Source organism: Loxodonta africana, chromosome 15 (genome assembly GCF_030014295.1).
Source record: "Loxodonta africana isolate mLoxAfr1 chromosome 15, mLoxAfr1.hap2, whole genome shotgun sequence".
Lineage (NCBI taxonomy): Eukaryota > Metazoa > Chordata > Mammalia > Proboscidea > Elephantidae > Loxodonta > Loxodonta africana.
In genome coordinates, this window is record NC_087356.1 from 48,047,236 (window position 1) to 48,064,467 (window position 17,232).

Consider the following 17,232-nt stretch of genomic DNA (forward strand, 5'->3'; position numbering starts at 1 on the left):
CATTTTATGTTCCCACTTGCAGTGCGTAAGAGTTCCAATCTCCCCACAGCCTCTCCAACATTTATTATTTTCTGATTTGCATCAGTAATGTTGGGGTGGGATGGTATCTCACAGTGGTTTTGATTTGCATTTCTCTAATGGCTAATTATTGGGAGGATTTCATCATGTGTCTCTTAGCTGCCTAAATGTCTTCTTTTGTGAAGTGTCTGTTAGTGTCATTTGCCCATTTTTCATTTGGATTATCTGTCTTTTTATCATTGAGGTGTTGAAGTATTTTTTTAGATTTTAGAGGTTAGACCCTTGTCGGATATGTTGTAACCAAAAAATTTCTTTCAATGTATAGGTCGTCTTTTTACTCTTTTGGTGAAGTCTTGATGAGTGTTTAATTTTTAGGAGCTCCTGGTTATCTAGTTTATCTTCTGGTGTTTGTGCATTGATATTTATGGTTTGCGTTCTGTGGCCTCTAGCATTGTCCCTATTTTTTCTTCCATGACCGTTATCATTTTAGATTTTATATTTAGGTCTTTTATCCATTTTGAGTTAGTTTTTGTATATGGTGTGAGGTGTGGGTCCTGTTCCATTTTTTTACAGGTAGACATCCAGTTTTGCCAGCACCAGTTGTTGAAAAGACTGTCATTTCTCCATTTAATGGTCTTTGGTCTTTGCCAGAGATTAGCTGAACATGAGTGGGTGGATTTACGTCTGGATTCTCGATTCTGCTCCTTTGACCTATGTGTCTGTTGTACTGGTACCAGGCTATTTTGACTACTGTGGCTGTATAGTAGGTTCTGAGATCAGGTAGTGTGAGACCTCCTACTTTGTTCTTTTTCTTTAGTCATGCTTTGCTTATCTGGGGCCTCTTTCCTTTCCATATAAAGTTGGTGATGAGTTTTTCCATCTCGTTAAAGAATGCTGTTGGAATTTGGATCATGGTTGCATTGTGTCTGTAGATTGCTTTTGGTAGGGTTGACATTTTCACAATGTTGAGTCTTCCTATTCATGAGCATGGTAAGTTTTTCCATTTATGTAGGTCTCTTGGTTTCTTGCAGTAGTGTTTTGTATAGGTCTTTCATATTCCTGGTTAGATTTATTATCTTTTTAGGAGCTGTGTCATAAATGGTGGTGTTTTTCTGATTTCTCTTTTTGAAGTTCTCTTTGCTGGTGTGTGGGAATCCAACTCATTTTTGTGTGGATCTTGTATTCTGCTACTCTGCTTAATCTTTCTATTAATTCCGGCAATTTTCTTGTGGAATCTTTGGGATTCTCTATGTATGGGATCATATCATCTGCAAAAAGGGATAGTTTTACTACTTCCTTTCCAATTTTGATGCCCTTTATTTCTTTTTATTGGTTTATTGCTCTAGCTAGGACTTATTAGCACAGTGTTAAGTAGAGGTGGTGTTAAAGGACATCCTTGTCTTTTCCCCGTACTCGGAAATGCTTTCAGTCTTTCTCCATTGAGAATGATATTGGCTCTTGGTTTTATGTAGAGGTCTTTTATTATGTTGAGGAATTTCCCTTCTCTTCTTATTTTATTGAGATTTTTTTTTCCAGGAATGGGTATTGGACTTTATCAAATACTTTTCCTGCATCAATTGAGATGATCATGTGGTTCTTTTCTTTGTTCTATTTATGTGGTAGATTATGTTCATTGATTTTCTGACGTTGAACCATCCTTGCGTACCTGGTATGAATCCCACTTGGTTGTGGTGTATTTTTTTGCTATGATGCTGAATTCTATTGGCTAGAATTTTCTTGAGAATTTGTGTATCTTTATTCGTGAGATAAATTTTTTTTTTTTTTATGTCTTCAATATCTTCTCTTGTTATGGGTCTGTTCAAATATTCTGTCTCAGTTTGTGTTAGTTTAGGTAAGTAGTGTGTTTCTAGAAATTTGACCATTTCTTCTAGGTTCTCAAATTTGTTGGTGTACAGTTTTTCGTAGTATTCTGTTATGATCCTTTTTATTTCAGTTGGGTCTATTGTAAAGTTCCCATCTAATTTTTTGTTTGAGTTACTTGCCTCCTCTCATGTTTTTCTTTTGTCAGTTTGGCCAGTGGTTTGTTGACTTTGTTGATCTTTTCAAAAGAAACAGCTTTTGGTTTTGTTGATTCTTTCTATTTTTCTGTTCTCTATTTAATTTACTTATGCTTTATTCTTTATTATTTTATGTCTTCTGGTGGCTGTGGGCCTCTTTTGTTGTTCTTCTATTTATTTGAGTGGTACGGCTAACATTTTGATTTTGGCCCATTTTTCTCTTTTTATGTGTGCATCTGTTGCTATAAATTGACCTCTGAGCACTGCCTTTGCTATGTCCCAAAGGTTTTGGTAAGATGTGTTCTCATTCTTATTTGATTCTAGGAATTTTTTCATTCCTACTTTGATTTCTTCTGTTACCCACTTGTTTGTAAACAAGGTGTTATTTAGGTTCCGTGTACTTGATTTTTTTTCTTGCTGTTCCTGTTACTGATTTGTACTTTTCTGATGTTGTGATCAGAGAGAATGGTTAGTATTATTTAGATGTTTTGGATTTTATTGTGGGTTGCTTTGTGGCCTAAGATGTGGTATATATGGAGAATGCTGTATGTGTGTTGAAAAAGAATGTATACTTTGCTGTCTTTAGATGGAGTGTTCAGTATATGTCTGCGAGGTCAAGTTGGTTGATTTTGGCCTTTAGATCTTCTGTATTTTTGTTAAGCTTCTTGTTGTATGTTCTGTCCATGACTGAAGGTGGTGTGTTGAAGTCTGCTACTATTACTGTGGAACTATTCCTTCTTTCAGTGCTGTTAGAATTTGTTTCATGTATTTTGGAATCCTGTCATTGAGTGCAGAGATATTATTAAGGTTATGTTTTCTTGGTGGATTGTCCCATTAATCACTATGTAATGCCCTTCCTTGTCTTTTATGGTGGATTTTGCCTTAACATCTATTTTAACTGCGATTAGTATTGCCAGTTCTGCTCTTTTTTGGTTACTGTTTGCTGTATATATTTTTTGCAACCTTTGATTTCTGATATATTTATATCTTTGTGTCTAAAGTGTGTTTCTTGTAGACATCATATTGATGGGTCATGTTTTTTTATTCATTCTCCCGTTCTGTCTGTTTAGAGGTGTGCATAATTGATTTACATTCATTGTGATTATCAATAGGCGTGAGTTTATTGCTGTTATATTGTTCTGCCTTTTTTTTTGTAGTGCTCATTTTTTCTTTATTCCGCTTACTTTCCTGTGCTCATTTCCTTATGTTTGTGGATTTTTTTTTTTCATTATAGATTTTGTTTAGTGAAACTTTTTTTGTTTTTTAATTCTGATGAGTAGGTTTGTTAGCTGTCTTTGTGGTTACCTTGAAATTTACTCTTATCTTCCTAAGTATGAACTAGTCTTTTATTACTTGATATTTTGATAACTTGATTCCTCTTCATCTGAAAGTTTTATACCCACACCGTTTTTCCCCCTTTTATTGTTTTACATTTTTGTCATTTAGCGATTGACGCCTCTGTTTCCGTTTTAATTCTTTTAGCGTTGTTTTATTATTGAGAGTTTTTTTCCTAGATTCGTATCTGGCTGATTCTATTCCGTGTTCTAGACTCCAGTTGTTGTCTGATGTTGGTTCTGTAACTGAAGCACTCCCCTTAATATTTTTTGTTAGTTTGGTTTTTATGAATACCCTTGATTTCTGTTAATCTGGAAATGTCCTAATTTCACCCTCATATTTGAGAGTTTGGCGGGATATATGATTTTGGTTGGCTGTTTTTCTCTTTCAGAGTTTTATATATGTTATCCCATTGCCTTCTTGCCTGCATAGTTTCTGCCAAGCAATCAGAGTGTAGTTTTATTTTTTTCCTTTGAAAGTGACTTTTCAGTGTTTTCAAGCTGCTGTCAGGATTCTTTGTCTTCCATTTTGCTAAGTGTGATTATGATAAGTCTTGGTGTCTTTCATTTGGGGTTTACCCTATACGGAGTTCGTTGAGCTTCTTGATTGGTCAGCTTTTTGCCTTTCATGATATTTGGGAAGTTTCCTGCCAACAGATCTTCAACAGTCTTCTCTGTGTTTTCCATTTTCTACTCCTATTCTAGAACTCCAGTCACATGAATATTATTGTTCTTGATTGTGTCCCACATGATTCTTAGGTTTTCTTTATTCTTTTCTCTGATTTTTCCTCAAACATGGTGGCATCCATGGATTTGTCTTCATCTCACTGTCTATCTTGCATTGTTTAAAATTTGTCCCTGAAGTCTTCTATTTAGTTATTCATTTCTGAAATTTTGTTGTTTATCTTTTGGATTTCTGGTTACTGTTTTTTTATGATTTCTGATTATTTAATACTTGTTCTTGTATTATTTCCCTGAATTCTTCTGTTGCTTTGTAGGCCTTTTCCTTGATTTTAGCTGTTTTTTTTTTTTTTTTAATAATTTTTATTGTGCTTTAAGTGAAAGTTTACAAATCAAGTCAGTCTCTCACACAAAAACCCATATACACCTTGCTACACACTCCCAATTACTCTCCCCCTAATGAGACAGCCCGCTCTCTCCCTCCACTCTCTCTTTTCGTGTCCATTTTGCCAGCTTCTAACCCCTCAACCCTCTTATCTCCCCTCCAGGCAGGAGATGCCAACATAGTCTCAAGTGTCCACCTGATCCAAGAAGCTCACTCCTCACCAGCATCACTCTCCAACCCATTGTTCAGTCTAATCCATGTCTGAAGAGTTGGCTTCAGGAATGGTTCCTGTCCTGGGCCAACAGAAGGTCTGGGGGCCATGACCACTGGGGTCCCTCTAGTCTCAGTCAGACCATTAAGCCTGGTCTTATGGGAATTTGGGGTCTGCATCCCACTGCTCTCCCACTCCATCAGGGGTTCTCAGTTGTGTTCCCTGTCAGGGCAGTCATCGGTTGTAGCCGGGCACCATCTAGTTCTTCTGGTCTCAGGATGATGTAGTCTCTGGTTCACGTGGCCCTTTCTGTCTCTTGGGATCATAATCGCCATGTGTCCTTGGTATTCTTCATTCTCCTTTTGATCCAGGTGGGCTGAGACCAATTGATGCATCTTAGATGGCTGCTTGCTAGCGTTTAAGACCCCAGATGCCACTCTTCAAAGTGAGATGCAGAATGTTTTCTTCATAGATTTTATTATGCCAATTGACTTAGATGTCCCCTGAAACCATGGTCCCCAGACCCCTGCCCCTGCTACACTGGCCTTCGATGCATTCAGTTTATTCAGGAAACTTATTTGCTTTTGGTTTAGTCCAGTTGTGTTTAGCTGTATTTTTGTTGTTGTTTTTTTCACTGTTTTCCATGGTATTGTTTATTTTTCCTTGGTTTTGTCTGTGTTTTCCTTGATCTTTTTCCTAATCTCTTGGAGAGCCCTTGATATTAGTCTTTCGAATTTCATATCATTTAATTCCACTGCCTTTTCTTCTACTGGAAAGTTATCTGATTCTTTATTTTGGTCAACTGCTGGAGCAATCTTGTCCTGGTTTTTTATATGTTTTGATATAGTCTGGTGTCTCCGAGACAGTAAGGTATTATTTTCTGTATTTATGGATTATGTTTCTTTCATTGTGTGTGTCTGTTTTGTTTTGGTATGTCAGGGCAGGCGGGCCAGGTGTGCTTTCCTCATTTCTGGGCATGATAGCTCTCACTGCCTTGTCCTGGTGGGCAGGGAGGCAGCAGGCAGTGTGAGCCCACTTTGCTGTACACTGCTTTGGTGAGGTGGTTGAGTGTGCACTGGGCGGGCTCTCCCTGCACTCTGATGTTGTTCCAGCAGTTTGGGAGCGTTCACAGTCCCTTGTCAGATAGGCGGGGGTGTCAGATAGGGAGTGGTACTGGCTTACTTCCCTCTGTTCAGCAGCTTGTTGAGTCGAGGGAGGAGAGGGGCAGTGTGGGCCTGGTGCAGCAGCAGGCCTCAGCTGGGGACGCTATAGCCATGGTGGCACAGTGAGGGCTGGTGGGAAAGGGGGTTGGAGTATGTGGGTCTGGGGAGAACACAGAAAAGGAAAGAGAAAGTTAAAGTGGCTTATAGGTAGGGTGGAATGGATGCATGGTGCCAGTGGGAAGCGGGGGGATAGGTGATGTACGGTGCTAGGTGGGAGGGCTAAAGGGAAGGGAGAAAAAATGGCATGGTGGGAGCTGGTGGATTGGGATGGGGGACCCGAGGTGGTAGTGGGTTGGTGGCCTTCTACCCATGGTGGTGCAGCGTAGCCGATAGGAAGGGATAGAGGTGGCATACAGGGCTAGGTGGGAGGGAGAAAGAAAAGGAAGAAAGGGAAATAAAATGACATGGGCGGAGCTGGCAGGTAGGGAAGGGTAGGACTCAGGTCGGTGGCAGGATGGTAGCTCTCTACCTGTGGCGGTATGGTGAGGCCTTTCAGGAAGGGGTAGAGGTGGCATATAGGGCTAGGTGGGAGGGAGAAAGAAAAGGAAGAAAGGGGAAAAAGAACAAATAAAGAGGAGAAAAAGGCACAGTCAGAGCTGGGGGGGTGGGATGGTGCAGACCTTGGGGAGCAGTGGGCAGGTGGCTGTCTACCAGTGGACATGTGGCATGGCCTGGTGGGAAGGGGTAGAGGTGGTATACAGGGCTAGGTGGGAGGGGGAAAGGAAAGAAAGAAAGGGAAAAAATGGCACAGCAAGAGCTGGTGGGTGAGGTCAGGGCAGACCCAGGGTAATGGCTGACCAGTAGCTCTCTGCCCTGTGGCATGGCGTGACCCATTGGGATGGGGTGTGGGATGCATATGAGGCTAAGTGGGAGGGAGGAAAAGGGAAAAAAAATGGCAGGAGCTGATGGGTGGGGGTGGAGCAGACCCAGGGTGACTGCAGGCCAGTGTCTGTATCTGAACAGCACATGGCATGGCCTCTTGGGGTGGGGAGGTTGGGAGTAGCATATGGGACAGAAGGGTGAGGGGTATAAAAGCGTGTTTGTCTGGTTACTCGGTGCTCTTTCTGTTGGCAAGTTCATGAAGTTGCCCTCCTGTCCTCCTTGTCTGAGGTCATTGCTGACTGTGCTCTAAGATGGCGATGCTGTGCTGTGTTATTTGGTTGGGGACCTCCACTCTGTGTCTCCTTGTTCACTGTTTTCCTTTTCCATTTGATGTTTGATTTAGTTCTTTATCTCCTCATTTGATTCTTAAGGTTCCAGGGTTGACGTTTGTATCTGTTTTACTTAGTTTTTCGGGTCTTTGATGCAGAGAGACAGCATGATGTCTCTGTCTAGGGTACCATGTTGGTTCCACCTCTTCATTTTATCAATTTTTTTATTTTAAGTTGCTTGTGCTTTTGGTGTCGCCTCTAAGAAACCATTGCCTAACCCAAGCTCATGAGAATTTATGCATATGTTTTCTTCTAAGAATGTATAATTTTGGCTCTTACATTTACACCTATGATCCATTTAGAATTAAGTTTTGTGTATGGTGTGAAGTAGAGGTCCAACTTCATTTTTTGCATGTGGATACCCAGTTGTCCCAGCACCATTTGTTGAAAAGACCATCTTTCACCCATCCAGTTGTATTGGCACCCTTGTTGATAATCAATTGGCTGTAAATGTGAAGATTTATTCCTGGATTACCTCAGACCATTTACATGCTGTTCCTGCACCCCAACACATTCTGTCTCACCTCCTAACCTTGAGTGCCCCCCATCTCCCCCTCTTTTCTTGGCTAATTTGTGTTTACCCTTTAGATTCTATTGTATATTTTACTTCTCTCAAGATTCCTTTCCTAACCATCAGTCCCTCCTAATCTAAATTATGTTTTTAAATGCTCTTTCATAATACTTTGTACTTTTTTTTATTATGCTGCTTTTTAAGGAAAAAATTATTGTGGCAGAATACGTATAAAAAGACATTTGCTATTTTAACCATTTTTAAGTATACAATTCAGTGACATTAATTACATTTACCACGTTGCACAACCATCCCCACTATCCATTCCCAAATGTTTTTAATCCCCCTAAACAGAAACTCCATACCCCTTAAACAGTAACTGCCAATCTCCCTGCATTCCTCCTATTGTTGGTAACAACTGATAAACTTTTGTCTCTGTGCATTTTCATTTTCTAGATATTTCATATAAGTGGAATCATATGATATTTGCCTTTTTTTTTTTGGTGTGGATTATTTCACTTAGCATAATTCTTTCAAGGTTCATCCATGTTTTAGCGTATATCAGAACTTCATTTCTCTTTATGGGTGAATGAATATTCTATTGCATGGTTACACCACATTTTCTTTATTCATCTGTTGATGGGCCTTTAGGTTGTTTCTACCTTTGGCTATTGTGTGAATACTGCTGCAGTGAACACTGGTGTACAGTGTTAATACCACTCTTTAATAGCAGGTTTGTGTGTTTTTAGTTTAACACTCCCCTCCTCCATAGCTCCGTGAGAACAAGGACTGTGCCTGTTTAGTTTACCACTGTATACTCAGTGCCTCTCACTGTGCCTGTCACATAAAAGTACTAATTGAAAGTGGCAGGCAGTATTTTGTTTTAAACTATGTATTTTAGTAGTGACTTTAAGTTTCTATTTTCTGTCTTAGGGCCATGAAATGACAAGCATTGGACTGCTACTTGGTGTTTCTGCTGCTAAACTAGGCACCATGGATATGTCAATAACTCGACTTCTTAGCATTCACATTCCTGCTCTCCTACCCCCAACTTCCACAGAACTTGATGTCCCTCACAATGTCCAGGTGGCTGCAGTCGTTGGCATCGGCCTTGTGTATCAAGGGACAGCTCACAGGCATACTGCAGAAGTCCTGTTGGCTGAAATAGGTATGGCATTAGTACATTCTTCCACTCCACACAGACCGGAGTAAAAATGACTGTAAAGTTATAAAGATTAAGGCAAGTATAGTAGCTTTTGTGAGCACAGAGTTATCTGGTACTAATAAGAAAAACTAAAAGTTATGTTTTCTAAGGCTAATATTGCCATGCAGGTTATTAGCCTGGATATTTATTTGGCTAGCCTAATTGAGTGCCAGTGGTCACGTTTAATAAGATAACCAATCCAAAGGAATCCTGATGGCACAATGGTTAAGTGCTTGGCTGCTAACTGAAAGGTCAGCAGTTCAAACTCACCAGCGGATCCACAGGAGAAAAGACCTGGCAGTTTAGTCCCATAAAGATTACAGCCTAGGAAACCTTACAGGGCAGGTCGCTATGAGTTGGAATTGACTTGACAGCATATAACAACAATGACATGGTCTTAATTACGTTCGATTATGCTGCTTTCCTGCTATGTCTTTACCAAGCAGTCTAGAAATGATCTGCACTTAAAATTCAAAGTTGGCTATGTTGGTAGTGAAGCTGGAAATGAAGCGGCTCACACACTTATTTCATTTAATATATTCTAGGCTTTGAATTGAGCCCAGACTCTATGGAAATCTGTTTTATGTGTTGTCTTCTTTTTTAGATAACTGGAAATGCTATCGACATTACTGTTACAGACAGCAATTCAGATAATATACATTACGTATTCTGTTCTGACTTATTTAGGATCTTTTCTACATGCATTTCAGGATATATTGTTGAAGATAGATTTTTGTTTAGTACGATTGTACTTTAGTTAGCTATTGCCGCAATAATGCTGTATAATAAACCACAAAATCCCAGTGACATACAACAGTAATCTTGCTCTCATGTCTGTGGGTTGGCTGTGGCGCCTTTGCTTCAGGCTGCAAGTTTGTGGGTCTCATTCTTTGGCTCTGCTTCATAGGCCTTATTTTGGGGTCTCAGCTGGAGGGAAGTGTTCCTTTTATGGTGATAATAGAGGTGTAAGAGGGAGAACCAAATAATGGAAGCACGTTTCCAGCCTTTACTTACTTTATGCCGGCTAAGAGCCCAGGCAAGAGCCAGTCACATGGTCTTGTCCACCGTGAGGCTATTATCAAGGGTGCGGATGCATACCGCTACCATAGGACAGTAAGTAATTGGGACTATTCATTTGTCTACTACAGTAATAAAATAAATTATTTGCAAAACTGAAATGTTGCTGTTACCGAAATATATAGTAACATAATAATAATAATCTTGAGCATCTTGTGAGAACACTTATTCATAGGATACTCAAGATTGGTTGTTTAAAGCTCATTCATATACAAGGTAATTTAGCATCCTTTGGCTTTATTATAATGCTATCTAATGATATCACAAGATCTCACAGCCATACCACAGCTATTTCATATTGTGTGTAGAGGATTTTCTCTTTGAATCCTATATTCTCTTATATAATGATGGAATGTACATACTGTTTTTATTCTACCCTTTTTATATATCATTGTCAGATTGATTTTATATTGTGCTGTATCTCATTTAGTTGATGTACTATAAATTGCCTAATTGTTTTATTTTCAGGACTTCTTAGGTTGTTTCAGGACTTTTTAGATTGTGTCCTTGCTATTATGTATACACATTAAACTGATTATCTTTGTGTAATTTCTTTCTTTTATGAAAGTATGAATATTGGTCCGAACAAACCTTTTAGAATCACTATGCAGAAATCACATCATAGTAGGGTCAGTATTAAATAGATTGAGAATTATATTTAACATCCTTAAAAACATAAACGAAGTTTCCTTGGTGTTTCTGCTGCTAGACTAGTATTTGAATGTCTCACTACATTTAATGAATGCATTGAAAAATAAGGAAATGTAAACAAAATGTAAGAGATTAAAAATTAGACATTATTTATTGAGCACCCCTCTCTCTATTTTAAAAATTTTCCTACTTCTTGGTAATATTTTTGGTAAAATCCAGGGTTTCACAGTGTTTTAAAGCCACTGCTTGTGGAGACTCAAATTGGCAAATTAAAAGAACTGTTTTGGGGCTTTATTTTGTAGTAAACTGACCGTTGTGAACACTGTTTATGATACAGTCATAGCTTTCTGAATGGAATTATATTGAATTCTTAGCTCTTACACAACTTACTGGAAAGTTAACTCTTTAAAATTTTTTTGAGTTAGGATTTTAAGAGAATAATTTGAATTGTGTTGCTTTTTTATAGGACGACCCCCTGGTCCTGAAATGGAATACTGCACTGACAGAGAGTCATACTCTTTAGCTGCTGGCTTGGCCCTGGGCATGGTTTGCTTGGGGGTAAGCACAGCTGTGCCTTCAGATGCTTCAGTTACAACTGCTTGTTGAGATGTAACCTTGAAACTTTACTTTGAATAGCACTCTGCTTTGTTTAGACTTAACCTAATCCATACCTCTTCTATTCTGGATATTTTTCAAATTACCAGATTTCCGAATGGAGAGAAATAGTAGTGGAGAGTGGGGGTTTATGGTTTATTTCCCCCTAGCTGAAATATGTTTATAAATGAACTAACGGAATGAAGTTTCTTGGAAAGGACTGAAGACTTAAGGCGAAGAAGTGAATATAAGCATATTAATAAGAAAAATGTAACAATATAAGAAATGAAGTAGGAAACAGAAAGTAGCGCATGGCGGAGAGCATAAAGAGTCTGCAGTAGTTGCTGGAGATAAGCCATAACCCTCTTTTGATGGTGTGGTAGTCACTGTGTATCCCATAACAGCTTTTGCTTTATGCAGAATGCAGTATCATGTTGGATCAACTTTAACCCTATCCAAGAAAAACAGTATAGGATTATCAAGAAATTTCATTAAATGACTGTTTCACTTGGCATATGGGTCCCTTGAAGAACCACCAAAATTGTGTTATGGTGAAGCTACATTACATAAAATTAAAATGCAGTGAGTTTTTTCTTGTGTACATTCTGAAAACCCACCCTGTATTTGACCATCTGTTAGGATTTTTGCTCTTCATATTTGGCAGTTGATACAGTGGAAGCATCATACTGGTAATTGGAACCTGAATTCTACTCCTGACTTGTATTAGTGAGTCAAGTAATTTAATCCCTAAGAACTGGTTCCCCCTTTCTATAAAATAAAGAAATTAGAATTGTCTCATGGTTAAGTGACTATATAGACTTTGGAGCCAAAACTGCCTTGTTTTATATCCATCCCTGCCACTTAACTAAGCTATGTAACCTTCACTAGTATTTGAACATGTTTCACTATATCTGATGAATGAATTTGAAAATAAGAAAATGTAAACAAAATGTGAGGTATTGAAAATTCCTTGTCTGTAAAATGGCGTTCTTCCTAGTAGCTATTTGATAGGGTTGTTGTATTAAGTAACTCAATTCATGTAAAACACACAGAATAATATCTGGCACAAAAAGTTACTATTATTACAGTTATTGTTGCTGGAAAAGTTCATAGGTTCAATACTGCAAGGACTCTGATATTAATAAGTTTCATTTACATAAAAACTTATATTGTTAAATGCAATGAACTCTCTTTTGAAGCTTTTATATATCTTATGAAAGTACTAACTTGAACATATATTTATTATGATTTTTATGAGATTATTGATAGCTTGAGTATTAACTTATAAATAATAGCTATTTAAATTGGAAAAGAAAAAAAAAAAAACAAACCCTGCTTTGAAATTAGTTCATTTAATTTTTGGGTATGTGTAATGGATTTTCTTTCATAAGATTTCCTTTAACAGATATGTTATTTTATTTTCAAGCACGGCAGTAATTTGATAGGTATGTCTGATCTCAATGTGCCTGAGCAGCTTTATCAGTACATGGTTGGAGGTCATAGGCGCTTTCAAGCAGGAATGCACAGGGAGAAACATAAATCTCCAAGCTACCAAATCAAAGTAAGTCTAACTCAAGGTCACAAATCAAAATCCTGGAAGCTGAGAAGTTAATTTGAAAATAGTAGTTTTCTTACTAACATTGGTAAATATGTTAATTTGAGACATAGGCTAGTATTCAGAAGAATTCTATGAGATAATTCAAAACTCTTTTATAATAAACTTTCCTTTTGGTAGGAAGGAGATACCATAAATGTGGATGTGACTTGTCCAGGTGCCACTCTGGCTTTGGCTATGATCTACTTAAAAACCAATAACAGGTATTTGCATTCCCTGCCTTGCCCATGAAATATGAAATATTTTCTGACCTCAGTAGTAAATTACCCAATGTGTTTACTTCTCTTGTATTAGATCAACCTGGTTATCATTCCTTCAGATACTGTAACTTATGTAGATTTTATCTAGAAATAACACATTTTGCTGTTTTAATGATATTGACAATGTAATTGCCAGTTTCTATTCATTTCTGTTTCTTTAGTTGGTATCACCGACATCCAAACAATACCTGAGTTCCATTTCATTAATGTTGTATTAGCATGATGTACTAAGGACTGATTAAACCAGAAATACTTAGCATTATTCGATTCTTGGTTATCATTTATAAGAATGACTTTGGCTTAGTTCAAGAGCTTTCTAACTGACCGTACCTTCTACCTTCTCAACCCCTGTTTGCTGCTCACACTTGAAAGTAGATCTTTGGTGTTTAATCTTTTACATTTTGAATAGGATGACAAATTAGATAGGAGATATTATACCATGTTTTAAGTCTTTTAATTTAAAAAATGTTTCAAAATTGAACAAGTTTCTCAGTGTTCTCATTACTTCCCTCAGAAAAAGTAAATGTATGCAGAATTGGCCTAGTGGTTAAAAATAAATATTTATTCATCCAGTATTTGGATGAATGTGTACCTGGCACTGGGGATAGTTCAGTGAACAAAACGAAACAACCCTGCCTTCATAGAGATTAGATTATAGTAAGACTAGATGGATGGGTGGATGGATGGACAAAATACTAGGGAGTGTAAAGTGCTATGGAAAAAAATAGAGCAGAGGGTGGAGTGGGGAGAAATGTTTTGACATCTGTCTTGAGATACTTGATTACCTTATCCTTTACTTGAGTGATAATGCTTACTGACATCCTATGCCAACAGATCCATTGCAGATTGGCTCCGAGCTCCCGACACCATGTATTTGTTGGACTTTGTGAAACCGGAATTTCTCTTGCTTAGGGTATGATGTTTTATAAGTTTTCATTTCTTTTAACATAAGAAGTCTGTTTGTGGTTCTCAAATTTAGCCTGCAGATATAAATGTCTTTAGAAAGAACCTTTTACTATTACTTTGTTAAGTATATCTAATTGGTAGTGTTTTGTTTTATTGTGATAAAAATATTTATAACAAAACATTTGACAATTCAACATTTTTTACATGTACAATTCATTGACATTGATTATGTTCATCAAGTTGCGCAACTAATCACAACTATTTGTTTCAAAATTATTCTACCACTAATTTTTTTTTTTTATTAACCGAAACTCAGTGCCCCTTAAGCAAGGCCTTCTTCCTCCCTACCACCATTGGTAACCACTAATAAACTTTAGTCTCTATATTTGCCTACTTCCTGTAAGTGGGATCATAAGATATTTGACCTTTTGTAACTGTCTTATCTCCCTCAGCATAATGTTTTCAAGATTCATCCATATCGTGGCATATATCAGAACTTCCCATTGTATGTATAGATCCCCTATTTCTTCATTGATTTGTCTATTGATAGATGTTTAGGTTGTTTCCGCTTTTGGTAAAGAATATTGGTGTACAAGTGGTAGTGTTCTTTTAAAGTTATCAGTTTAGAATTTTTCACATTTAACTAGAAATCCCAGCCACACCAATATGTAATACTTAGAGTAACATTTCAGCTTCTCACATTATTAGTCAAAACTTCTTAACAAGCAGTAAGTGACTGGGAGGGACTTCATTACTACTTTATTTTACATTCTTTGGTTACCGTTAAGGATGACTGCTTCTCTTTATTGGTTTAAAACCCCCCAAAACCAAACCTGTTACCGTCGAGTTGATTCGGACTCATAGCAACCCTATAGGACAGAGTAGAACTGTCCCATAGGGTTTTCAAGGAGCAGCTGGTGGATTTGAACTGCTGACCTTTTGGTTAGCAGCCGAGGTCTTAACCACTGCACCACCAGGGCTCCCTCTTTATTGGTTTAGTGGTTATATATCATGTAAATTGTTCATTTATATGTCCCATGTAGTTTTTGAGAACTTCGCTTTCATTTACTTTTGGTCTAATTAATGCCATTAACAGTTTGACATAGTGGGTGTCTTAGGCAGGTTCTCTAGAGAAGCAAGACCAGTGAAGTGTATGTGTATATACATATATTGAGAGAAAGACAGAGAGAGGTTTATCTCAAGGAAATGGCTCATATGGTTGTAGAGGCTGGCAAGTCCCAAGTCCATGGGTCAGGCGTCAGGTTGGAGGCTTTTCCTGACTCATGTCAGTAGGGGCTGAGGAACCCGAGATTGGTGGGTCAGACGGCAGGCAACTGGCTCACACTGTGAAGGCTCACGAATCCAAGATCAGGCAATATGTCAGGCAGTTGTTCAAGTCCCAAGAACCGGAGGTCAGATGATTATAAGCCAGATGCAAGATCCAGAACAAGGAAGCAAGTTTTGCCAGAACATCCATATATGTATTGGATGCAGGCCACACCCCTGAGGAAACTCCCCTTACAGCTGTTTGGCTGATTACATCAGATCACATCATGGAAGATGACTACATGATTACAGAATTGCCGAACTATATCATTACATAACTGCCACACCACTGAGAATCGTGGCCTAGCCAAGTTGACACACAACCTTAACCATCACACTCGACCCCTTGACAACTTGGTACGAGTACATGCTTCTTTAAACCATGCATAGTTTCTAAATAAAGATAATTACAAAGTCATACTTGCACCTAACATGATATAACTAACATGCATGCAACTGAAAATGCACTAGCCCTGTTAACATATTTTATAAGTGAAGAAAACAGAAATACTTAATGCACACATAAAAGGAAGAAATATAATAATCACAGTCCTTGTTTCTGCACCTGGTCACATGGGCATAACTGGTATTTAGAACCACCTTTTTTTTTTTTTCTTCAGCCACCCATTCTGTATTCTCTTTGCCCTAAGCAAGCACCTCAGCCGGCCTTGGTGCTGTGCCTGGTGGGGTGACCCAAACCTGCATTGCTGAAGGGTCTGGGCAATTAGTAGTCATGTCAGAATTGTGTTACTGTAGTTTTCCGTTGACATTAATCACAGGGCATGGTAATGCTAAGAGACATCCTAAGGGATTGCCTGTATTCCAGACATATTCTTTTTACCTCCATTATGCAACATCAGGAGCCCTGGTGGCACAGTAGTTACGAGTGTGGCTGCTGACTAAAAGGTCAGCAGTTCACACCCACCAGCCACTCCTTGGAACCCTATGGGACAGTCCTGCTCTGTCCTATGGGGGTCGCTATGAGTAAGAATCAATTCAACAGTAACGAGGGTTTTTTTGTTTTTTTTTTTTTAAATGCAACATCAGTCTGATTTCACCTCGGTAGTCAGGGTCAATCACACCAGCCAACATGGTAACTCCTCTCTTTGCCTGTTGATCCAGAGGCATGAGAAGCCAATCGTGGCCTGGTGGCATTCTTAACTTCCATTTTAATGGAATCCATGTGTCTCCAGCTGGGAGCATTCCTCCTTTTGGAACTAAGACCTCTAGATCCATAGAGCATAGGGTCGTGGGAAGCAAAAATTTTCCAAGTGGATCACTGGGGTAATAGCGACTAGTACCCCTCCCATCTCCACTTCTTAATTGCTGGAACAGTGAATCCAGCTTAGGGGATAAACAGTACCATATGCTGGACTCTAGTTTAGAGCATATTCAGCCCCACGGAGAACATTACCACAACCCTGCAAAGTGTTGCTACCTAGCTGGTTCTGTTATTGTGTCTTTAGAAGGCCATTCCATCATTCTGGCAAGCCAGCTGCTTCAGGATGATGGAGAAATTGGTAAGACCAGTGAATTCAGTGAACATGACCTGTTGCTGTACTTCACTTGCTGTGAAGTGAGTCCCTTGATCTGAGGGGTTGCTCTGTGGGTTACCTTGACAGTGGATAAAGCATTCGGTGAGCCTGTGGACTGTAGTTTTGGCAGAAGCATTGCATGCAGGAAAGACAGTTTGTATCCAGATTGTCTATCCCAGTGAGAATGAAATGCTGCCATTTCCATAATTAAGTGGTCTAATGTAATCAGCCTGCTGCTACCAGGCTGCTGGCTGATCGTCACTAGGATTGGTGACATATCAGCAACTCAGCATTGGTCTCTGCTGCTGGCAGATTGGGCACTCGGCAGTGGTTATAACCAGGACAGCCTTGGTGAGTGGAAGTCCATGTTGCTGAGCCCATGCATAACCTCTGTCCCTGCCACTGTGGCCACTTCATTCATGAGTTCATTGGGCAATGATGGGAGTAGGGGGGGAAGAGGATGACTGGTTTA

The 17,232-nt window shown here is 38.8% G+C and overlaps 1 protein-coding gene across 7 annotated transcripts in view; it reads left to right on the forward strand.

Annotated features, from left to right (window-relative positions):
* Positions 1 to 17,232, forward strand: part of ANAPC1 (anaphase promoting complex subunit 1) — a 184,694-nt gene that overhangs the window by 85,970 nt on the left and 81,492 nt on the right. For all 7 annotated transcript variants that reach the window (XR_010317985.1, XM_023557036.2, XM_010597103.3 and 4 more), the window contains 5 exons: positions 8,526 to 8,760; positions 10,991 to 11,082; positions 12,545 to 12,679; positions 12,854 to 12,936; positions 13,828 to 13,906. Coding sequence is in view for 6 of the 7 variants with exons in the window: in XM_023557036.2 (XP_023412804.2) it covers positions 8,526 to 8,760; positions 10,991 to 11,082; positions 12,545 to 12,679; positions 12,854 to 12,936; positions 13,828 to 13,906 (624 nt within the window). In the remaining variant the exon portion in view is untranslated. The remainder of the gene's footprint in view (positions 1 to 8,525; positions 8,761 to 10,990; positions 11,083 to 12,544; positions 12,680 to 12,853; positions 12,937 to 13,827; positions 13,907 to 17,232) is intronic.